This window comes from Erpetoichthys calabaricus, chromosome 1 (assembly GCF_900747795.2).
Source record: "Erpetoichthys calabaricus chromosome 1, fErpCal1.3, whole genome shotgun sequence".
In the NCBI taxonomy this organism is placed as follows: Eukaryota; Metazoa; Chordata; class Cladistia; order Polypteriformes; family Polypteridae; genus Erpetoichthys; species Erpetoichthys calabaricus.
In genome coordinates, this window is record NC_041394.2 from 55,729,380 (window position 1) to 55,754,929 (window position 25,550).

The window sequence follows — 25,550 nt, forward strand, 5'->3', positions numbered from 1 at the left end:
GGCAAATGCAGGTTTAATGGGGAACTGTCGGCGTTTCAGTGTAAAAGGTAATTCTAGGTCAGAACTCGTAAGGTCAATTCTAGGAATGAGAACAGTATTGTTAGCATGTGATCCTGTAAGAACTGTCGCTTGAATAACATTGTGTGTCATGGTGTTGACGACTAAACGTGTGCCATTGCATAAACCCTGTTTAGTGTTAAGGTTTCTTAATAGCATGATTATTGTTCCGTTTTTAAGGTTAAGATTGTGTTGTGTTAATCCGGCTGGGTTAATAGTGTTCAAATATTCTAAGGGGAAATTCAGATGTTCATTGTCGTCATCAGAGTCAACTTTGTCAGAGCTTAGAAAGAGCCGTGTCTCTCCAGGAAGTAATGAAATGACCTGGTTATTAATGTGATCAACATTAATATTTTTTGGACATAATATAGTGCGTTGTGTTAAAAGGGGCATTTGGTCTAATTAGACCGCTGTTCCAAATATCTCCGTAAGTAAGTCGTCGCAGATGAAGGGTTGAGGAATTGTAATAATATCTGGGTGAAGTCCATCTGTATTGGTGAGTGTACAATGTTCTAGTTGTAATAACCAATTGTTATATTCGGGATCTGGAAATCGCATGTTTTGTACCAAGTGTATCTTTAGAAAGCAAAGCCAATTGTTCGCGTAACATTTTTTGTTCCGCGGTTTTAGAAGCGCGCTGAGGTGAATGTTTTTGTTTGATGCGGGTTCGTGTTTGTGGTCCCGTTACTCGAGCCGTCTGGTTTTGTATCCGTGATCGTGAATTGATGACTTGTTTGATCTTTATCGTTCAGAATATGGATAAGTAATAAGTAGGATCGAACTCACTGTTAATATGCGGACTGTTCGTTTCCTCGTATTATCACCAATTAGGTCTCGCGCCTGTATATGTATTGTAGTTCGGTCTCGTGTTGTTTATATGACGTCGTCGCGTATTTTAAGGTGGACTGAATAATAGCTGAGCGCATGTTATGTGGAGCAGTAGGTAAGCACTGTCTAAAATCTACTCCTAATAAAAGTACCTTTCCTCCAAAGGGAATATTATTATTCATCAACGTTTGTAGAAGTTTATCAATGGTGTTGAGTAAGTGACTGGATGCCATTGTACATTCATCTATAATTAATAGTGTGGCAAGACGGATGTCATGTGCATTGTTACTGTGCATTGTCATAGTGGATACCGATGTTTCTGTGATTGGGACCGGTATTTGGAATAAGGAGTGACATGTGTTTTTGGAGCCGAGACATTTTTTCTTCCGCGGTTTCAGAATCGCTTTGTGGGTGCCGATGTGATTTGTGCATATTTGCGTTCTTGATTTGTTTCAGGGTGCACTGTTCCAATGCGATGTAATATTTGTCCACATACGCGAAAGCAGTATGGGCCATTGCCTTTTGGTGACCTGATATTTACTCCGGTAGATGCAAAATCAAATGAACTATTGTAGGATGTAATGCAGATGCGCCGCCGTGTATTTTGTTGTTTCATGCGGGTTCGTGTGTTTGGTCCCGTTATCCGAGCCGAATCGTTTTGTACCCGTGAGCGTGTATTCATGACTTGTTTGTTCCTCAGCATGCGAAATATGGATAAGTAATAAGGAGGATTGCACTCACTGTTAATATGGAGCCTTTTCTGCAGTTGAACGGTTAATAGTGCTTTATTGTAAGGAGATCCACCTATGCTGCCTAGTGTGAAGGTGTTGAGATGACGTATGTTTAATATGGACGGTTCCTTTAGAAATGGGGCTTTGGGTGTCACTTCTTATTGATGTTAGTGTGTTTGTGGGTCTGATTCATCGTTGTTGTGAACGTTTCGTGTGCCATGTCTCGTCTCTAATGGGCCTGGCGTGGCGGTCACGGCTTCTTTTTTTTGTTGCGTTAGGAGCTTGTTAAATCCTCCTGTTTGTGTGGGTCCCGTTTTGTGTGCAGTGGGATTCGTGCGGCACTGTGTGCTTTTTCGGCGTCTGAGCGGGGGGGGGGATTGGTGGTGCGCGAGCGTCTTCTTTCTCTTTGTGTGCCAGGGGCTTGTTGAATCGTCCTCTTTGTGTGTGTCCAGTCCGGTGCCTGTGGGGGGGGGGGGGGTTTGGGGGGTGGCTTGCAGGTGGGTGCGAGCGGCTTCTTTTTTTTTTTGTGTGCTAGTTTCGTGTGCAATGGGTTTCGTGCGCCGCTGTACGTCGCCTGCGTTTGACTCCTTTTTTCTGTGGTCGCGTCCGCCTCTCGCGGAGCCTCATTTCTTGGGGCGCCTGCGCAGTACGTCTTTTTGCGGCTACGGCCCATGGCCGGATGGCCCTGCGTCCATCCGGTTTAGCATTCTCGGTTAGTAATATGGATATTTGTAAGCTCAATTAAAAAAAATGCCTGGAAGCAGGGTTCCAGTTTGCATGAATATCAGTTCTAGAGAGCAGCCTGGCCAGATATGCAAATGGTTGGAGCTGCATAATTAGAGCCACTAGAGCTCCATGCGTTGGGCTCACCACAGAAAGGCCATAACTGGATAGGATCAGAAGATCACTGATCCTCATGCCCTTTGCACTGCTGCTGCAGTTCATGGAGAATGTCTTAAGGATTCCTGCTCCAGTTTTATTAGTAAATTTAATAAGGATTAGTCATGTTGCTGGTCTTTATGAGTCCCAATTCCACTCCTTCATATTGTACATGGATGTGATAATGGGATGATCCTGGTAGTGATGCTTCAAGGAAGGGTTTGCACCACCTTTTAGAAATTCTCAATGAGGAACAGCACCATGGATAGACCGGCAGATCATGCTTTCCACTGCCTACATAGAAGTGGTGCCCTTTATGAATCAATCACCTGGCATATCCACAGCCCAGTGATTCAGAGAGGTGAGGATGCACGTGTTACCATGTCTGCTGTTTGATTTCTTACCATTTTCAGAAGAAGCAGACAATGTACTGGCATCATCGGAGTTGGTGTGCCCCATTTCTAATAACGATCAGATGTGTGCATGGAGGGGACTAGGCTCAATGTGTAATCTTGACAGCATTCTCAGATGGGTGCATCAGAAACACTGTGGAGTTATTTTGAGGGGCTCTAAGACCTTACCACAAGGTGCCTAAATATTTCCTCTGCTTGACAAACGGTTCTATCAAATAGTCGCTTATGTATTTCATTATTAAAAATGGCCCAAGTATATATAAAATGATTTTGTTTAGGCTCCTATTCTTTTTATACAATATGTCACTGGCTGACTCCAGCATCTATAATTGAGCTTCTGAAGCTACGCCATGATCCCACTTTTAGCTGCAGAATTCTGACTGTAGCTTCACCATCTCAACTGGCTTCCTGCTGCTGCATGGGCACAGATGAAAACGCTCATTCTTACCTGTAGGTGCTTCATTACGTATGGTTTCTCCAAATGTCTCTCTTAGAAGCTTCAGTTCTTTCTAAGCCTGTCTTCCAAACTTCTGTACTCTCTCCAGATAAAATAAAAACATCTTTTATGTCTTGGTTCAGGAGTAGACAATGTCAGTCTTGGAGGGCCACAGTGGCTGCACATTTTTGTTTCAACCCAGTTTCTTAATGAGAAGTCAATTATTGCTGATGAAGCACTTGCTGCTTAAGTGGCATTTTGATGCTTCATTTTAGTGGTCTCATTTGTTAAGGTTCACCACACTTAAACAGCTGCATTCACTGTGTTTTAATGGCTCCTTATTAGCAACAAGATGCAAATGACAAAGGAGCCAGCAGTTCTCCATTTAACTTGTTTCCATTAACACCAGAGTGGATTCATTATGCACTGTTTGAATTAATAAAACACTTAAGAGAAAAATATGACCGTCTGAAAATAATACCGTTTTAGGCTTCAAATCATTTGGAAGTTATATTTGGAAAAGATAAAATCTATGATTTATAAGAACCTAACATTGCAGACTAACAATCCATAAAATTAAATAAGGTCTGAAACCGGCAAGGATTGATTTCTAGTTTAGCAGTTTGGTTGGAATGAAAACCTGCAGCCACTGTGGCCTTCCAGGACCGACGTTGCCCACCCCTGCCTTAGTTTGTGGACCTGGAGAAAGCATATGACAGGGTGCTTCGAGAGTTGTTGTGGTATTGTATGAGGAAGTCGGGAGTGGCAAAGAAGTATGTAAGACTTGTACAGGATATGTACGAGGGAAGTGCAACAGTGGTGAGGTCTGCACTAGGAGTGACAGATGCATTAATCGTGGAGGTGGGATTACATCAGGGATCGGCTCTGAGCCCTTTCTTATTTGCAATGGTGATGGACAGGTTGACAGACGAGATTAGACAGGAGTCCCCGTGGACTATGATGTTTGCTGATGACATTGTGATCAGTAGCGATAGTAGTGAGCCTGGAGAGGAGGAGATATGCTCTAGAGAGGAGAGGAATGAAGATCAGTAGGAACAAGACAGAATACATGTGTGTGAATGAGTGGAGTAGAGGAATGGTGAGGATGCAGGGAGTAGAGTTTGTGAAGGTCGATGAGTTTAAATACTTGGGATCAACAGTACAGAGTAATCGGGATTGTGGAAGAGAGGTGAAAAAGAGAGTGCAGGCAGGGTGGAGAAGAGTGTTGGGAGCGATTTTTGACAGACTGTATCAGCAAGAGTGAAAGGGAAGGTCTACTGGACGGTAGTGAGACCAGATTTGTTATATGGATTGGAGATGGTGGCACTGACCAGAAAGCAGGAGAGGAGACAGAGCTGGAGGTGGCAGAGTTAAAGATGCTAAGATTGCATTGGGTGTGATAAGGATGGATAGGATTAGAAATTAATACATTAGAGGGTCATGCTTAGGTTGGAAGGTTGGGAGACAAAGTCAGACAGGCGAGATTGCGTTGGTTTGGACATGTGCAGAGGAGAGATGCTGAGTATATTGGGAGAAGGGTGCTAAGGATAGAGCTGCCAGGGAAGAGGAAAAGAGGAAGGCCTAAGAGGAGGTTTATGGATGTGGTGATAGAGGACATGCAGGTGATGGGTGTAACAGAACAAGATATAGAGGACAGGAAGATATGGAAGAAGATAATCCACTGTGGCAACCCCTAACGGGAGCAGCTGAAAGAAGATGAATGCACTTCGCCCATCTAAAGGTCTTGAAGTCTACTGGTGTCCAAATACGTCATTCTCCCTTCAGTTCTCCTGGATATCTCCAGCTTACTCTGAACCTTTGCCGATGTCTTCTTCCTTCAGTCCTGTTGTCTTTGTCTGTCAGATGTCTGCTTCTGTCCGGTTGTCTGCTATTCTGTGAAAAATTCTGTGAATTTTGCATTCATTTGATCTTCACCCCAGTATATGTGTGTACATTTTTAGGGCATAAATAAATAGAAAAAATAGTCTTTGTATTCTAAGGAAAGATCTGTGTAGAAAGGATATATACACACATTTACAATTAAGTTAAAAAAACATTAATTGGATGGTCAAATTCTTAAGACGTTAATTGTTCATTTTATAATCCTTTTATGTTGCTAAGCCTTCAACATTTAACTACAGTACAAGACATCTGACTGAAAGTTAAGATTGCTTTTTGCTGTTCTCTTTTATTCTGAAATATCAAAACTCCGATAGACCGGGGTCACTGTTGTTCACGGTTTGTGGCGGAGTGTGCCTCACGAGTGCATGCTGGTTAAATGTCTGCAGCAGCTTTGGCCAGCTTGTCCGGGACGCCCACTATGGTTCAGCCCTCATTATTGTTCAGGGAGAACTGCACCCCATTGTCCACTTTTAACGTACCAATTGGATCCAGCTTAGGAGATTTGGGGCTGAGACCATGCGTTTGGCATTGCATACATGTGGGGACCAAGCGTGGATGGGAATGCCAGGCCCAAGTAAACAAGAACCCCCCCCCCCCCAGATATTGGTGCAGCTGAATGTTCTTTTTGAGTTATCATATCAGTCAGATGTTTTTCTCACGTTGCAGTTTCCTTTGTGCAAGCATTGACTCATTTTTCCAAAACATTTGAAAAATGTCTTCTATGGCTGAAGTCAAACATTGCCCCCTAGTGGCTTTTTTGCTGTATTACATCTTTACACATTTGATAATAATGACAATTGAGAATTCTTACTGTATTTAGCAGAAGTGCTAAGTGTGGCAGTTTGCAGTGTTACAGAACAAACAAAGAGTTGTTAAAAGTTCCATGTCAAGTGAGTTGTCCTTTCTGGTTTCTTGTGTCATTCCCTTGATGTACCCTTGCCCAGTAGCCACATATACACAGTGCAGGTTTTTAATTCCTTGTACACTTGGGATGTTTTTCTGTCTGAGCCTGTTGCGAGGTCACCCAGCTCCACACCCTGTGACCTTCGAGCCTCTCACACCCAGCAAAACCTTCCAGTTTCCCTGAGATGATTGCAGTTGTGTTAGAGAGATTTCTAAGATAAATGGAAGTTTTTAATGTAAGCTTCTCCCCTTGGGACCCCTGTGAGGTCTGCTTTTGCTCCCCGTCAGCCAGGTGAGGTTCTACTGGGTCCTTCTTATTAAGGAAGCTGGTTGTTTTAATGCTGAGATAGGAGAAGCCAGCATTGGGCTTTATGTGGTTTTTGCCTTGGCAGTTGAGTTTGTGCCTAATGGTTTGTGTTTTTAGACAGAACTTACAGTGGAGGAGATGTCAGCACTGTGGGACCTTGATGTGTGTCTAGTGCTGTGTGTTCTGGTGATAGGGAATCTGGAATGTCTGAATCAGAATGTTTTGGCTTACCTCAGCCTTTACACCCACGCAGAAGGGCTTCTAAGGTCCTGATGTCAACATTTGCACAATTTCCTGGGAAACTTTTTTTTGAAAGCTGAAGAAGTCATAATTTAATATGATGAGCAGTTTATGAATAATATTTCTCTCTCTGCCAAGCTAGGTATCTTTTTCTTGTTGTAGTCATAGCAATTTCCATACGGTCCAAATGAATGGCCTTTATTTATCAGTTTATAATGTCGCCATGGATTAAATTAAATCAGCTTTTTAATATTTTTTAAGCACCTTACTGTTGGGACATGGTTTTTGTAAAATATATTGTAGGTTAAGAAGAATATTGTGGGTTTAAGAAGGTGGGCTTTGTTTTAAAATATGCCTGATACATGAAGGGCTTTTTTTGTCAAATTCTAAGTGCTGGCACGTGTGTGAGTAAGTGTGCTCCATGGTGGTCTGGTGCCCAGTCCAGGATTTGCACCCAGTGCTGCCATGAAAGCCTCTGCCTGCCAAGCCCGTTAGGAAGTGGATTTGATAAAAAAAAAAAAAGGTAGGCGTCCACAGTCTCGGGGTAATGCTCAATCACTGCTTAATCGCAGAGTGCGTTTCCAAACTTGGAACTAGAGTTGCTCTGATCGAGATTGAGGAAGCTGGTTCACATTTCTGGGTTGTCACGTCTGTTCCAATGCGTCATACGGACAATTCAAGCGGAGCCCATAAATATTAGGATTCTGTTGAAGTTCTGTTCAGTTTTTTTTTTTTTTTTCTTCATGATATATCTTAATACCCAGGATGTTGTAGACATTTAAAAGTATAAATTATACAAAACACACAGTCATGTATATTACACAAAAATACTTTATTAAACGTATGCAGAAATACATTTTATATGCTATATAATAAAACACTATAAGGTCTGTGTGTCCAGTCCCTCAGTCCTTCTGACTTGATTGGTCAGTTTGGCTTTGATGATGCAATCAAAAGAGGAAGTACGAGTGCGAGACGCACGAGGAGCAGGGTTTATACTTCACGCGTAGTGACGTGTGCGCCTGTGGATGCTACTGCTGCGCAAGCGTTGTACTGTTTTTACTTTGCGCGTGTACTTTGTGTAAATCAGGAAGATTCAACCAGGTGGCAGTGTGAGATATCATTACGGAGAGAACAGGTTCGGCTTCGCTGTGTTGTGAATTGCCTGAAACATCCATTAAATTCTGAGGACACCTTACAACAATATCTCTGAAAAGGATGTTTAATGATTAAATCCATCAATCCAGGGATGCGCCCATTCCAGCAAGCATTGGGCACGAGGCTGAAACAATACCTGGACGGGGCATCAGCTCATCTCAAGGTGAATACAAACACGCGCGCATACACTAGTGTCGTTTTAGAATCACCAAATCCCCAAACCTGCATATCTTTGGAAGGAAACCTGAGCATTCATTATTTAAATGAAGTTAAGAATTTATGTGTAAAATGTGATATACATATTTTAATGCATTTCATCATGAAATTGATATCAAGTATAAATCTAAGGATTCTAAATGTGCAGAGAGCTGGAATATCATGCATTTTAATGCGCTCTGCTTGCCACTGCTGTCTGGTCAGGAGGAAACCCCTGAAGCACATAGCGATTAACTACTGGGTCGGTTTTAAGATGATGTTTACGACAGTCTACTTCAATGATAAAATAAACTAAGAGACTAAAGTGGACAATTCAAGATTTAAGCCGAAATTTTCACTTTAATCACAAAATAGACCTTTTAACTGTGTCCCTATGGTGTTTTTTTTTTTTTTTTTTTTTTTTTCTTCCCTCCGTGGCTCAAATATACCGCCATACCTTCTGATGCTGTTGTGAAGGTCCAAAAAAAAAAAAAGATGCCACAGAAGATGGTATACGAGACCTTTAAAATGCATCATGTCATTACGATGGAAGCATGCACATCGATACTGTAGGATCTGTACAGCTTTCTGTTGCATGTAGATAGTGAACAGAGACTCTGTCGTCACGTTCCGACTTGATCACGCTGTTTTCCCCCAACTTTTTGCTGATATTGCAATACGAGCACGCATCACGTTTAATTTCTGAGAACCTTCTCAGGGGACACATCAAATGAACGCTGGGAACGCGTCGCAACCATAATGCGTGTGCGTACACGTTCTGAGCACACTGCCTTCCTTCAAAGGTGCCTCAGTAATAACAAGAGAGTCGGAGCAGCAGGCTTTATAAGAACACACATGAGAGGGAGCATCGGTGAAGAGGCATTTCATACACATACAAGGACACAGCGGATAGGCATGGAAGGAACACACACGTAGGTCTAGAGAGAGAAAATATTTTTTTAATTATTCTATTACCTGTCTTTGACAGGTACTGTGACTAGTGAAATATAATTCCATATTTGTGTAGCTTTATAAAGACCGCATCTGATTTGAATTTTTAAGTAAAAATACGCACAGAAAATTGCCACATGTACACACACACATATGCATCCTGCCATTCATTCAATTTTGATGGCGCTTACAATATAGTGTGGTACAGAAGCAAATGAAATGACACTTAACTACCAGACCTCATTAAAAAATCATTCATGAAGTTTCTGTGCTTTCCATAATGTGCCGCACTCTTCAAGACACACTCCCAAAAAAATTGTAACAGCAGTTATGAAATGGCCATCCATAAAGCTGCAGATAATGGGACTAAAGTTCTCTCATCCCATTTTTCGCCTTATGGTTCGGATCTCCAGTAGCCTGGCCGTAACATCGATGTAGTGGCCAGCCCACGACAAATAAGTCTGCTATAATGCATGACAGTCTCATGGCTCCTGAGATGGACTTCAGCTCCACCCAAGCACTGTCTGCATGTGTCTTTCACAGTAGTCACAGGTTTCTTTCCACTTCCGACACAATTTTTGCTTTTAACTTAGCTTAAGATGACCGACCACTTCACTTTGACTCGGCATGGCCTGGCTGTGCATGGACGTGTCTTGCAATCATATACGTAAATATTCTCTCATATATAAACGTCTACGCGTGGAACTGTGTGTGTCTGTCCGTCCCGGAAGTGAGAGGTGGAGTCGGGGTAAGGGCTCCACTTCCGAGGAAACAGAAAACTTGCTTAGCTGCTAATAACACAAGTGGGGCTAGCACATCAGCAAAAAGAAACCTCGAAGAAAGACAAAGTCGCTTAGCCGCTAACATCGGCAAAACTGTATCCCTGTTACTTTTCCTCCTTCCCCTAATGCACAAGCAATGCGAGCATGTTGGCAAACGAAACCTCCTAGGAGAGAGATGCCCGGAGCAGTTCCTTTCAATTACCTGACAGCTCTATATTTCAATTTTTTTTCTGACGATTTCAATAGTTTCTAGGACCCTGGGCACTTACACAGCTAGTATTTTTTATTGAAATATAAGGGTTAAAGTGTAACATCCTAAGCTAATTTCTAATCTACCTTGCATTAACCGAAGGCAGCAGAAAACTGTTAGATTTGATTTTTTTTTGTTCTTTGCAGCAACTTTATGGATTAAAAGATTACAATTTTATCAACTAACCAAAGCATTACATTAGACAGCATATGTAATAACTATTGCCCTAAGTCATCATCTTTGACAAAGTACTGATTTTTTTTTTTTTTTTTTTTTTTTTATATTGTGTGGTAATAATCTACCTTGTGCTACTGTTTCCACCTTCACCCTGCAGGACTGATGTGTCCCAGAAGCACCTTAGAGAACTGCATGTGGGACAGCGGCTGAGGCAGTTGGCGCAGCAGTTTGCACCAGACAGCCACCAGTCGAAGTCGGGATAGAGGTCCACTAAAGCACAATTTACTTTTATAATACATTGATTCAACATCAAAGTAAAACTTTCATACAACATCCAGGAAGTTTATTTTGGCCTGAGTAGCATCACAACAAGGCTGATATAACATAGTAACCTAGCTGCACTGTATTTCTTAATGAGCAAACTAAAAATATTATGAATTATTTAAACTGGTTATGGTTTTTGAAGTACTTGAAGTTGATGTTTTGTGTGATACTAGTAGTACCATGAACAATAGGTTATATGGACTTGTGTTTATTCCGCAAATGTGCAGGTATTGGTGAACATCTCCAATTAAAGTATGTGTTTAACAAACCAAATTGTATATTTTACGAAAAAAAAATCCATCCAACCAGCAGTAATATAGTTATAGTTTTTACCACATTACAATTGTAATTGTAACAGTCCTTAAAACAAAAGGTTATGCCCTTATTGAAATAAATCAAATCTTAAATCGGTAGTAGGTGCTAATGTGACTTTAGGACTTTTGTGTTTGACTTCACATTAATGGCTTGTTATTCTTTACAAAAAGCAGTTTCTCAGCTTTCTCTCCAGATTATCTGTTTCTTTCTTCATCAAGTTAGGCTGAAGCTGAGCTGAAAAGTCAGGCAGGGAGGAAACAGGTAAGATCGCACAAGTTCAGCAAGCACATAAAATCAACTCGTATTGTTCTTCCAGGAAACTGGCCTCCTGACACTGGTGCTTGTGACTGGAGGCTGCTGACAGGATGCAGCATGTCCACCTAAAGCGGGGGTTCCCAACCAGGGGTGTAACAAAGAAGAAGGCAGCGTTGTGATTCACCAGATTTGAGGGAGGTGTGTTTATTGTGGTACAGTCTGTGTCTTGCAGGGTACCGTCATTTATGAGTTACTCCTCCTGCATTACGAGCAAAATTGTGAATGGGCCGCAGAAGTGCGCATCCTCGTGGGTTCCTTGCTGCTTGCGGATCAGATCCATTTTTTTAAGAGAATGTAATTTGAACCTTGCAGTGATCCGTGAAGAAGTATGTGCTCAAGCATTGATTTCAGTGCAAACCCTGATTGTGAAGCGTCGCTAATTTCGCTGTCTGATTGACGTGTTTGCCAGGCAGGCACTAGAGATGCTGAATTGAATGCAGTACCTGCTGCTTACACTCGGCCCATCTCTCCTGCTGGCGGTCCTGGCAGTAGCGCAGCAATTTTAACTGTGTTGTCAACTGTGTTTCAGCGCTTAACGGCATGCCAGCACTTGTTGCTTCATGGGGGTCTCAAGTCCCCCAAACCCCTCGATTGCTGATCATGTGTCACTTCCTTATGCCACTTGATGCTTCGTGGAATAGCTCAATCCCTGGATCATCGAGTGTCGCATTTTAAAAGATTATCGAGATTTATAAAGGTAAATTGCTCAATTTATATTTAAATTTTATGCACCAAGTTAAAAACTTATTTTTTTCTTTAATTTTTTAGCATCTGTTTTCATGGGGTGAAAGCAGTGGGTTAGTGTGGACGAAAGGCCAGAACAGAGACAAATGTCTGCAATTTTTAAATGACCACCTAGGAGTGTGAACAGGACACCATATTGATGTTTGAGCATTCAGCGGTCAAGTAGGAGCAAAGAACTAAAGAGCTCAGAAGATACCCCAACTTTCTGAATGCCATGAGTGACTGCATCTGCATTAACGTCATTCTAGCCCGCAGTGTGCTCCCTGCTGCTGTGCCAACTCACTTGAGGTGCTGATGACTTGCAGTTCATACTTTTTAAGCACAACAATATATTTCTTGTACAGCCCAAAATCACACAAGGAATGCTGCAATGGGCTTTAACAGGACAGCCCACCAGCCTTGACTCCCTAAGAACACAGGAAAAATTCCCAAAAAAAAAACCCTTGTAAGAGGAAAACAAAATGGAAGAAATCTTGGGAAAGCCAATTTAGAGAGAGAGAGACTCGGCGCCCCCAACCCCCACCCCTTCCAGATTAATGATCTGTTCTGCCTGCTTTGGCTCATCCTGACCACCCTTACACAGTTTAGTATTTTCTTTATCGTTTCATTGTTTAGATGAATATGTGACCATGAAGTCTGCGCTTGGCTGCTCTGGTCACATCAGGTGTGGTGGCAGAGAACGGGCATCATGGTGTTGGGTCTTGACTGGCACATCGCATCATTTGAAGAAGCAGAAGTCGGGCCTTCTTTCAAAAGGCGTGTGCCTCGGGCTCAAAGGTGAAGCTCCCCTGCTTTGGGTTGTCAGCCCATCCACATGTTGTGCTGTGAATTCCCACCTCTTCAAGTTTTAGCTTTTGGGGATTTTTATGGTGTGGAAGAAATTGTTACCTTAAATATCTGTCTTCTTCTATAATACGCTACCGTGGCTGTTCGTTTGTCTGTCCAGGATTTTAAATCGCCTGTAGCTCGCAAACCATTTCACCTATTGACTTGAAATTTGGTACACATATGCTACGTGACGTCTACTATCCGCTTTTGGGGTGATGATTTTATTACTATTTTTATTTTATTGTATTGTAGAATCAACTCTTGGCAACGTGCAGCAGAGCAGCCGTGCGGTGCATACGTACGGGCACCATTCTCATTCCCTACCACCTTCGCTAATCATTCTTGAGGCAGATTGAAGACTTAAGTGCCAGATTAAGTGAAAGATTAACTAACTAACTAACTAACTTAATCAGTTTTAAGGTGAAAAGATAAAAGAGAAGCAGCGGGCTGCTACGGTGGAGAAAAGAAGAGCTGCTCAGGAAGCAGCAAGCACATCAACCTCTGAGCAAACAAATGGTAATCGTACAGGGAAAGAGGATGAATACTATGAATGCTCAGGTCAAGTGTAATCACTGCACGTTACCGTGCAGTGCGCCGTTACTGGTCTTTTAATAATCAGCTTGAAGAACCAGGCAGGAGGAAGCTTGTTCATTGCTTCTTTTATTTCTCTTCAGCGAAGCGGCCTGTGATGGAATGGCACAAAGTAAAGACTGCACTATATTTATAGATGACTGAATTTGCATAACAGTGCTGAATCAATGCTTACACATTCATCTGATGTTTACTCTGATTGGTTTGTTGGCTTGCACCATCTGAATTTTTACTCGGATTGTTAAAAAACAAGAGAGGTTTCTAGCACAGAGTGTAACCAGCTTACATTCCACAAAATAAGTCTCATTTCTACTACATTCGTGGTCCTTAACAATACTTTCCAATACTTCTTGTGTTCCTGTGTGTGTGACATCTGTCAAGTCTTACTGGGCGTATGATAGTTGGCCATCACCCAGAACCACCTTGTTCTTTGTTCACTTGATCTTTATCTGGTTTCCTGATATGAACCTTTGTGACATTTATTAACCCTTTTATATTCCTAAGGTAGATGCTATATTTTAAGATAGATAGATAGATAGATACTTTATTAGTCCCAAGGGGAAATTCACATACTCCAGCAGCAGCATACTGATAAAGAACAATATTAAATTAAAGAGTGATAACAATACAGGTATACAGACAGACAAAAACTTTGTATAATTTTAACGTTTACCCCCCTGGGTGGAATTGAAGAGTCGCATAGTGTCGGGGAGGAACGATCTCCTCAGTCTGTCAGTGGAGCAGGACATTGACGACAGTCTGTCGCTGAAGCTGCTTCTCTGTCTGGAGATGATACTGTTTAGTGGTTGCAGTGGATTCTCCATTATTGACAGGAGCCTGTTCAGTGCCCGTTGCTCTGCCACGGATGTCAAACTGTCCAGCTCCGTGCCTACAATAGAGCCTGCCTTCCTCACCAGTTTGTCCAGGCGTGAGGCGTCCCTCTTCTTTATGCTGCTTCCCCAGCACACCACTGCGTAGAAGAGGGCGCTTGCCACAATCGTCTGATAGAACATCTGCAGCATCTTATTGCAGATGTTGAAGGACGCCAGCCTTCTAAGGAAGTACAGTCGACTCTGTCCTTTCTTACACAGAGCATCAGTATTTAATGTGGAAAGCATACCAAAACACTTTATGTGCAATAACTCTAATACCCCTAAATGTGACCTCTAAGTCTCATTGTTGTTTCACATTGGAAATGAAATAAAACCAGAAGCCCTTATTTAAGTATGTTGTGTTTGTTCCTTTTATGTCTTTTCCTAGCTGGAATAGCAGCAGCTGTCTTTATTGGCTTCCTCCTCCTGTTGTATGCCATCTTATGGAAGTGCATGGTGGCAGGTGCAACCAGGTAAGCCCAGCTGCGTGATTTGTTTTGTGCCAGTCAGTTTAAGTGTGTGGTTGGGTGTTGGTTGACGTCTTGCTGGACGTCCATTAAGTTTATCCAGACATTTATTAAATGAAACAACCGGACACCACTTCAATGCTTAAGTTTAAGAAATTGATAAAAAGAGGGAAACAATGAACTGAAATGAGTTCAAATAAACTCACCTTACGAAGTAAAGGGTTATTTTTCTGCCGTTTTAATAATTCTACTTTTGCAATATTTCAGGAAGAAGAAGAAAATTAAGAAAAAGCAGCCCAAGGTCTCGTCACAAGAGATGCTGTGTTGATTCCAAAGAACAAAAGCCGACTGGGACCCTCCACTGGCAGCAAATTGAGGCTGAATTTGTGAAGTTGGAACGATGCAGTAAAGACTGGGCACAGCCCACCTGGAGTGCGGCTTTGGAGGCCGAAGGTTGTTAGTCGCGTTTTTTAGCCCATTGGGATTTGCTCCTGGCAGTTCTGAAGTTCCGCTCTGGGGTGTCTGTCATGGGCCGTTGACCACAGAGGATCAAAGATCTGACTACTGTGTTTGTCTAATGTGTACTTTTCACAGTAAACTGCCTTATCGCGTTTATTTGCTCCAGCCATTTTAGCATTGGGGAGAAATTTTATTTGAAAGCCAAAATCGGGAAAACGTGACTTCCGATGTGATGGCTAATGGCACCCGCTGACTGGTGAAGCCTTCCGTTTTATATTGTGTGATGAACTTCACCGCTCTTTTGTTTCGGCATGCTCCACTCTGTGTGTTACTGGCATTAGGGTTTCCTGTCTAGGAGGGGGGCAGATTGAAAAATGTGATTCCTATAAACTAAGTTTGAATTCACAGGCCAGGCTTCATGGAGGTTGGAGAATGCCGTTGCTGGATAAGGAATCAGGGGAGCAGCGCCAACCTCCCTGGCACTTCAGCTTTGTATGTAAAGAAGGCCGTTTGAACCAACTGTGGATGGCCTTTGGAAACATTGCTGGTGGGTTGGCACAGTCAGACGGGGGGCAGCATTCAAAACATTGTGGACACTTGAATGCACCAGAGAGAGTGTGCTTGTGCTTGATGGTGGGCTGCAGCTGGACATCTGGTCAGTCCCAGATGAAGCTGTGTGATGTGGCAGGAGACAGCGTGCCTGGGCACTCTGGGGTGCTGGGGGCTGCCTTTGTGTTTGTGTGCTCGTGTGCAGAGAACAAAGTCAGAAGAAGGAGCATTTGACAACTTGTGTAACGTTTGGACAGGACTGGGTGTGCATTTGTATGTGGAGGATTTTATTAAAGCTTGTCTAAAATCCCAGAGTACAACTTGCTTTATTGAGCAGGGGTCTATTAAACTAGCCACCGAATGAAAAAACAAAATGGCTGAATTAGCATAAGCTGCCTTAATTGGGGGTGTTTGTACGAAATATAATGGTTTACTTCATGAAGCAGACGATGCATAATAAATGAGTAGCTGTCATTTTAAATACTAAACTTTGTGCTTCAGTTTAAATATTTAAAGACTACATTTTCTAGATTGTAGTAGGAAGAAAAAATCTAAACTTACCATCATGTAACTGCTGACCTTGGAAGAGTCTAAAACGATCCCCTCACATGGTTATGTTTGACATTTGTCACTTTACCGGTGGTCAAAGCCCTCTAACAACCACTCCCAAACAATTGGATATCAAAAATATGAAAAACGGCATAAAATAACACCCCACATGCCGTCTTTGATTGCCATTTTTATCGGAAGTAGTAACTTTGACCCCTCATATCCTGTTAGGGGGTGAACCCCTGGGGTCAGTCAATGTGGGATGCAGAACTTCAAGTCCTTGTGATCATTTTAGATGAAGACATCTATTGGTTTTTCTTTCTATTATAAGGATGGAATTTCTGCACAAAATATGGTCCATGGCCTAAAATGAAGGATTCTCCGGTCTAGAGGGTCAAAATTGGGGATGGGCTTCCCAAAAGCTCAATGTTTCGCATATCTAGACATCAAGATGAACAGAAGACCACATGTAGGGTTACAAGGCGCTAGATGTGGGGCAAAAAAAAGGAAGCGATTTCTAAGCATTCAGAAGTAATTCTTGGGAACACAGAAAAAACAACTACAGAGCAGCTGATTTAGTAGGTCCACCTATCTTGTTCCAAGACCCCTATTTTTGCAACCGAAACAAATTGAATTCTTTGAGGTGTGGATTGATGGCATCACATGCTTCTGCCACATTTTTTGAGCCACACTTCCACACTGTCAACCTCCAATTCCACCACTGCAGGATTGACATCCTAGGGACAGCGCAGGCCATTGAAGCAAACTGAAGTTGTGGGGTGACGTGTTGTTCATTTAGTGATGCCCTTGTTGTAAAGAGCTTCTGTCTGAGTGTTTGTGTCCTCGTTGCCGCTTCTCCCTATCCTGTCTGACTAATCGCCCACAGAGCGGTCATCCTCTATTTTTTTGGTCTTCCGTCAACTCTCTGTAAACTCCAGAGCTTGTAGTGCTCGGCTGTCAAACTCAAACCCTGGGGGGCTGTAGAGTTTAATTCCAGCAACTTTCCTAATTTCTCGCCACTTACACCGAAATTCTTCCTTGAAGGAAAATTGTTTTTCTTTACAGTTTCTGATGTGCTGAATCCATTTCCAAAATTGGAATTTCTCCACCCAAACTGTTTCCATGAGATTTCAGATTGTGTTTTGAAAATGTTTTTTTTTTTTAAATTTTTTAGAACATAAATATGCTTACAGTATTATATGAAGTATATTTTAAACGGACAATGGCAGTCTTCTTATTCTTACTGTTAGTTGAGGTAGAAACAACCCAGCCTTTTTTTTTTTATTTTAATACATTTTTTGCTTTCAAAATATATTTTTTTCTCTTTTTATTCCTTGAAAATAGCCAGAAATTTATACTTAGAATGTTACAAAGGTGCCACTTTATTGCTGATTGAATGTTATTTTACAGAAATACGCAACGTTGGGTTGATACCAAGGGGACAGGCAATCAATTGGTAAAAGAATACGCACTGTTCTTTATTGAAGGAAAAAAAGTCACGTGCTCCAATATTCTTGGGAATACAAAGGCGGAAAGTGCAATAAGATGGGTGGGGAGCTCCTGTCTTCCTCCTTAGCACTGGGGTGCAGCGAGTCTTTAACAGACCATTTCTTGCGCTCGCAGTGGGAGTTTGAGACGGTCACTGGTGATCAGGGAGAGCTTTCAGCAGGACATCGCTCAAATGGAGAGGCAGCACAGTTGAAAGTGGAGGGAGGCCATGTTAGCAGATGCCTGTTAACTTGTTAGTTGTATTTAAAACAGTTGTGTTTTTTCCAAGTCTAATTTTCAAAATACATTACTTGGTGTTTTTTCACTTTAAACCTTTGTCTCTCAAACCTCAATGTGACAGAGCAATTCTGTTGCCAGATTCACATCCAGCCTCCGTAAATCTATAAAAGACATCTACAATTTTTAACTGGGGTGAAATCCCCCCAAATACTACTGTTACTGCTGCTAATGGAAGAGATGTCATTTCCTTTAATGTTTGGTTTTAAGCTGCATGGGTTTTGCTTGATTTATGGTGAACTGTAACTTGGGCTGTCATCTGCACTTCTGCGAGTTCATTGTTCTAAAACGAGATTAAAAATAAGAAATGGAACAATTGTAAAGGAGCTGAAGGGGGTGGAGGGGGGAAGACACTAAAAATGAGTGGTCATTAGTCTGAATTTTATAAATAGATGAGTAAAACGTGTTTGAGGTTGTAGAAGGAAAGCACATTATTAAGCACACGGCTTCACAGCAGTATATGGCCACTGGTTAGCTTGCCTAAATAATTTTACCTGTGATCCGAAATTCCAAAGGCTCCCCAAGCCCCATAGCTGCACACTTTGATGTACAGAATGCTCTGCTGAATGTGCGTACTGCCAATACTCTATAAAGAACCTTGAAACAAAACATTTGGGAAAACTACTGCAGATGACAATGTTAATCATTTTTTAGGGTAATCAGCTGGTGAAAATAACATGAAATTAATGGAGATGATAAAAGATATTACACTCGAGAGTTTTTCAGTAAAAACAAGCCTTTAATTTGTATAATGGTAACATAACATTAAGAACTTCAAGTCTGGTCTTGTTAAAGCATTTTAAATATTTCAATACTGACATTCATTCATTTACATAACAATGAGGACTGCTCTGGCTTCTCGTAAAGTGCACCTTCAGTTCTGTTGTCTGTATTTACACTGACAGTTTCTTGGAAAGGCATGGAGTGTCACGGACTTTTTTTATTTTTTAATGGAACTAATCCATCTCATCTCTCCTCACCACAAGACTTATTTCCCTGAGATAAATGCATGTGTTTTTTTATGCTACCCAAACAATGTGACCATTGCCAAGTGACCACTGAGAAGTTTAAACCTTTTTTGACAAGTCAGTAAGTCCAAGTATCGACTCCGCTTGTAAATGCTGTGCTGTGGACTCTGGGAGTTGGCGAAATTCACAGCATTTGAGATGTTAACACAAATGGCCTTTTATCGTTTTCTGTGAGGGATTTTCCAAGGCGTGTTACTATAGTCTTTGTCTTGGATCCTAAAAACATCTTGTGACAAGCTGGTGGACAATCTATGGGTTTAATTCCATAGCATCAAGTTCACTTTATATTGGTTTATAAGAGTGAATGGCTAATGGCAGCATTCTGGATTCAAACTTGGTTTGGTTGCAGTTATCAAGGAACCACTAACAGGCGCTGGTTTTTATCGGGTTTACTTGCTTGCTTTTGCTTATTGAGCCATTTAAATTGGATTTATTGGGTAGAACATTTTCCGGATATTGCGTGAAGGTACCATTCCCATAACCAGCACTAGTTTCATGCACAGCTCCATCCACAAAGTGCCCCTCATGTGAAACCTCTTTCTTCTTGTGCCATACGGAGTTATTGATATTTGGTCCTAAATAGAAAATTAGACAAAAGTTAATTTAGTAATATAACACAAGCACAGGTGAATTTAAAACTTGTCACTAGCTGGGATTTGTTGCTGAAGGCAAGGTATAGTTTAGGAAATAAATGGAAATTTAGGATAACTGCACAAGCTACAGAGTAAGACATTAGAACAGTCTAGATGAGAAAAGGCCATTCAGCCCAATAAAGCTCACCAGTCCTATCCACCTATCCACTGATTCCAGTTTTGAAAGACCAACTGTCTACTCTTTAGTCCAAGTGTCTGTGGTTCTCTGTGCAAAGAAAAACTTCCTAATGTTTGTGCAAAATTTACCCTTAACAAGTTTCCAGCTGTGTCCACATGTTCTTGATGAACTCATTTTAAAATAACAGCCTCGATCCACTGTACTAATTCCCTTCATAATTTTAAGCACTTCAATCATGTCTCCTCTTAATCTTCTTTTGCTTAATACTTTTAATATACAATTTATAAAATATTTTCTAAAAATGTTACAGCTTTATATTTTTCATAGCAAAACAAAAACAACCAAACTGGTAACTGCACTGATCCCTGGTTTGGGTTCTTTAAGGCCGTCCACTCCTATCGTCATTTACGGACGATGCTGCCCCCAGTGGCTGGTGCGGATGTGTATTGTGGTGAAAGCTGGGTAGGGATTGCAAAGTCAAAACAAAAAAGCAAAACTGAAACATCTCTTCAGCACAGAAACGTACTTCCTGCCATTCAAACCTGTCTTTAGCAGAGTCAGACATTTTAATGACTAATTTAAAAACAGCCTTGAGCGTTGGAAGGGAAAATATAAACTGTATGGCAAAGGGAAGACAGATTGGTGTTTTTTAACATTGCTTGAGTTGTATTTGTCTATACTGTACTTTCGTATCTCTGTTACTGGTTAATCTTAGGCGGAGGTTAGTTTTCTGTTTTCAACTATCCTGGTCATAGGGCCTTTTTTAGAAGAGAGATATGGGGACATCAAATGCATGTTCTCTCTTAGATTACATCCACACTGCTGTTTTTCTTTAACAATGGTATTTTTAAATGAAAATGACCTCCATTCACACTATCATTTATGAAAATATCCCTGTGCACGAAAACAAACACATATGACATAGACAATCGCCTACACTGGGCAAGCATGTATCACTGGAAAAATATAGCAACTGGTAAATTGTTTTCCTGTGGCCCATGTATGCGGCATCCAAACTGTACAAAACACAATTTATTTGCATACAGGTAAGCAACACAACAGGCACCATGGAAAGCAACTCTTGTGTGTCTACTGTGTTGGAATGTGTGTGTGTTTTTTCCTTCATCTTGTAAACGGTGACAAATCTGGGAGTGAGATGTTGTAATGAGCAGGACCCAATCAGGGAAGGGCCACGAAATAAGCACAAACCAATCAGAGTGCGATTCGAATGTGAGTGTTTAAAACTTCTCATTTCCAGCTGTTCATATTACAATGCTGAGTTAGTGAGGGCTTTGAAAGAGATGGGCAGTGTGAGCAAAATGCAGAAAGGGAGGCTGACATCTGCAGTTTAAATAAAACCAGCAGTATGGGTGTAGCTTTAGATATCTACGGGGGGGCGATCAGCAGAAGTGAGTGAGAGGGCATTGCTAAGAATACTATAAAAAAGTATTAACATCACAGGTCAGGATATGCTTGTAATTTGATTTTTTTTTTAAATTATATTTTGCAATACTGTATATTAAGTATTACAGTTTGATTCATTAATATAATTAAGTTAGGTGTCTTTCTTATTGGATTGAAGTAAAAGTTTATTCTTCTCACTCAAACAATAAAAAAACAAGCTCTTAATCAATTTAATTGCGCTGATGCCTTTCTTTTTTAACTGTGGTCATTTAAGTGAAGTATCTCAACAGCATGACTGGAAATATTCACTTTTGCTGCCTACACTGGTTAAGTAAAGTCCTGGCTTATGAGGCGAGCCTTATGTGTGTGGTGTTGTCTGACTGCTTACTTAATATGACAGTGACTGCAGATGGTATGATTTATAGCAAGTTTATATGGAAACTGACATGAATCCAAATATTGAACTCAAACACAGCCAGCATTTTGTATCCGAATGTCTGCAGCCATACCAATGATAGCAGTAGGCCTCTCTCCTCTTAACAGCAATGAAAGAAAATGGTTTGCATGCAGTTTTCATTGTCATGTTAGAGAGGAGATCAATGCAAACTTTAGAATGCAAATAAAAAAACCTCAATGCGTTTTATCAGTTAAATTTCTTAATGAAAGGTTCTGTAGTGCTACTCTGTGCCATTTTATTTTCTCCCACCACTACTAAGGCTATTATGCCAGACATTTATTAAGTGAATCCACTTGACACAGCACCACAAATCTATAGATATTACATAAAGTGAGAAGGTCTGGCTAAACTGGTACCAAAAGCAGATCCACTGACCTATAAAGATATATTATTTAGCTAAAACAACTTTCCATTTCTAAAACAGTACAAATGGTAAACATGCTTCTAAATGAATACACTAACATTTATGATGATTTCAAGCCTGTTTAAAACGTATTCCTTACCAAAATAACTTAGTAACACAGGGAGGAAGATCAGACCATGTGCCATTCCTAGCAGAGTGATGATCAGGTTTAGTCGGAAAAAGAAAATCTGGATCAGCTGTGCCTTTGCAAATGCCAGCACTATAATTCCTGGGAGATTGGTCATGGCAACTCCAGCAAACACCTAAAAGATAAGCATTAATGCTGGGTTATTGCATACTATTATTAAGAAAAGTCAAATATTTGACAGTGGACATGTCCCCCCACCAGAATACAGCCTAGTTACCTCTCTTCTACTTTAGTTTAAGGCAAGGAAGCTCTAACTGTGGTCCTGCTTTACTAATCTCAGGGCGCCAAGTTTTATTGTGGAGAAAAAGAAAAGCAGAATAATGATTTATTTATGTGCTGGTTCCATATTGCGTGTTATATTAGAGTAATGCTCAAGCTTCTCATTGCTGCTGAAATACTACTTTTATTGTATGTTATAGATTTTAAATAACATATTTAGTAATTTTGTTGAGGAACCAAATTATAAAGCATATGAAACAATAATACAAATGACTGTTTGTGTGCACTGATACTCACTGCGCTGCCCATTTTTGCCGTGGCCTCTTTTGCTCTTTCTACCCGGGTGGGCTGTGTGCTGATAGCAAAGGAGCGAGTCAAGTGAGAAACAAACTCAACAGAGATGCCCACAGCCTGTCAACAAGAGCAAACAATCTGCATTATAAAGTTATATTGTCACTGGATAAAATAGAATTCTACAATAACAAATGAGGTGCCATGTCACTCCAAGTTCCCGCACAAGAGTTCAGTATTTACATTCTACATTAGGACAAATGGGTAAAAAAATATATTTTGAACAGTTTGACAGTTTAGAATTATTATATTAAGCACAACCTCTTAATTTGTACCAGTTATACAAAGTATACATTGTATATTAATTAAGTTTTGAATATCAAGGAGTTAATGGGCTTCCATTGGTGGAGACAATGCTTAAAAAAACAAAAAAAAAACAAGGCACATTAGAACAATTATTGTTCCCTGCCTTGTGCCCTGTGTTGGCTGGGATTGGCTCCAGCAGACCCCCGTGACCCTGTGTTCGGATTCAGCGGGTTGGAAAATGGATGGATGGATGATGAAAAGACCACTCTGCCCAACACAGATTCTATTCAGCTAATTTTTGCAAAGCAATAGCAACTATAAATAATATAGAAAATAAACTAAGCATAAGGTTAATGGGTAGCCGGCAGTGTGGTATGGTGGTTAAGACTTTGGACTTCAAACCGCAAGGTTGTGTTTTCAAATCCTGCTGCTGACACTGTGCTCAGCATTTAATTCTTCATATCATCCTTTCATAGTTTTTTTTGCATTTCTTTTATTACCACTCTCTTTACATTTCTCCTTTCCTGTTCACATACTTCTTTATGTGAGGTTTTCCTTCATTTCATTCACTTCTTTAACTTCCTCTTCTTTTATTTTACAGCTTTTTCTATCTTCAGTCCACTGGCAGTCTTTTACCTTATCTTCTTTCACATTTAGCTGCTCCCACATTCCTTACCATTTTTGTCCATCAGCTCCACCAAACTTTCAAATCCTGTTTGCTCAGTTCCTCTGTTTCTGCCAGCCTATTTCCAATTCCTCCTCTAGTTCCTGTTCTGTTATTTTAGATTCCATAATCTAATCCTTTCAGTTGGTGGTGTTCTCTTCTCACCTTTCCTAGCTTTCACCTTGCTTTTTTCGATCTGCTACTTATACTCTATGATGTGTTATTACTGTACTACTTTGAAAGGCTGGGTTTCACATACAGGTGCTGGTCACAAAATTAGAATATCATGACAAAGTTGATTTATTTCTGTAATTCCATTCAAAAAGTGAAACTTGTATATTTGATTCATTCATTACACACAGACTGATGTATTTCAAATGTTTATTTCTTTTAATTTTGATGATTATAACTGACAACTAATGAAAGTCCCAAATTCAGTATCTCGGAAAATTAGAATATTGTGAAAAGGTTCAATATTGAAGACGCCTGGTGCCACACTCTAATCAGCTAATTAACTCAAAACACCTGCAAAAGCCTTTAAATGGTCTCTCAGTCTACTTCTGTAGGCTACACAATCAAGGGGAAGACTGCTGACTTGACAGTTGTCCAAAAGACGACCATTGACACCTTGCACAAGGAGGGCAAGACACAAAAGGTCATTGCTAAAGAGGCTGGCTGTTCACAGAGCTCTGTGTCCAAGCACATTAATACAGAGGCGAAGGGAAGGACAAGATGTGGTAGAAAAAAGTGTACAAGCAATAGGGATAACCGCACCCTGGAGAGGATTGTGAAACAAAACCCATTCAAAAATGTGTGGGAGATTCACAAAGAGTGGACTGCAGCTGGAGTCAGTGCTTCAAGAACCACTACGCACAGACGTATGCAAGACTTGGGTTTCAGCTGTCGCATTCCTTGTGTCAAGCCACTCTTGAACAAGAGACAGCGTCAGAAGCGTCTCGCCTGGGCTAAAGACAAAAAGGAGTGGACTGCTGCTTTCTGATGAAAGTAAATTTTGCATTTCCTTTGGAAATCAAGGTCCCAGAGTCTGGAGGAAGAGAGGAGAGGCACAGAATCCACGCTGCGTGAGGTCCAGTGTAAAGTTTCCACAGTCAGTGATGGTTTGGGGTGCCATGTCATCTGCTGGTGTTGGTCCATTGTGTTTTCTGAGGTCCAAGGTCAACGCAGCCGTCTACCAGGAAGTTTTAGAGCACTTCATGCTTCCTGCTGCTGACGAACTTTATGGAGATGCAGATTTCATTTTCCAACAGGACCTGGCACCTGCACACAGTGCCAAAGCTACCAGTACCTGGTTTAAGGACCATGGTATCCCTGTTCTTGATTGGCCAGCAAACTTGCCTGACCTTAACCCCTTAGAAAATCTATGGGGTATTGTGAAGAGGAAGATGCAATATGCCAGACCCAACAATTCAGAAGAGCTGAAGGCCACTATCAGAGCAACATGGGCTCTCATAACACCTGAGCAGTGCCACAGACTGATCGACTCCATGCCACGCCGCATTGCTGCAGTAATCCAGGCCAAAGGAGCCCCAACTAAATATTGAGTGCTGTACATGCTCATACTTTTCATGTTCATACCTTTCAGTTGGCCAACATTTCTAAAAATCCTTTTTTTGCATTGGTCTTAATTGATATTCTAATTTTCCGAGATACTGAATTTGGGACTTTCATTAGTTGTCAGTTATAATCATCAACATTAAAAGAAATAAACATTTGAAATACATCAGTCTGTGTGTAATGAATGAATCTAATATACAAGTTTCACTTTTTGAATGGAATTACTGAAATAAATCAACTTTGTCATGATATTCTAATTTTATGACCAGCACCTGTA

General features: G+C 41.0%; 2 protein-coding genes across 2 annotated transcripts in view; one reads left to right on the forward strand and one right to left on the reverse strand.

Annotated features, from left to right (window-relative positions):
* The window catches only part of sb:cb288 (uncharacterized), a 40,013-nt gene extending 24,026 nt beyond the window's left edge, over positions 1 to 15,987 (forward strand). The window contains exons 4-5 of the mRNA XM_051931903.1: positions 14,587 to 14,671; positions 14,933 to 15,987. Of these exons, the coding sequence (XP_051787863.1) occupies positions 14,587 to 14,671; positions 14,933 to 14,993 (146 nt within the window). The 3' untranslated portion in view covers positions 14,994 to 15,987. The remainder of the gene's footprint in view (positions 1 to 14,586; positions 14,672 to 14,932) is intronic.
* Positions 15,988 to 18,725: 2,738 nt separating this feature from the next.
* The window catches only part of npc1l1 (NPC1-like 1), a 45,755-nt gene continuing 38,930 nt past the window's right edge, over positions 18,726 to 25,550 (reverse strand). Inside the window, exons 16-18 of the mRNA XM_028799976.2 lie at positions 22,735 to 22,848; positions 22,171 to 22,333; positions 18,726 to 19,610 (exon numbers count right to left, since the gene is read on the reverse strand). Coding sequence (XP_028655809.2) covers positions 19,399 to 19,610; positions 22,171 to 22,333; positions 22,735 to 22,848 — 489 coding nt within the window. The 3' untranslated portion in view covers positions 18,726 to 19,398. The remainder of the gene's footprint in view (positions 19,611 to 22,170; positions 22,334 to 22,734; positions 22,849 to 25,550) is intronic.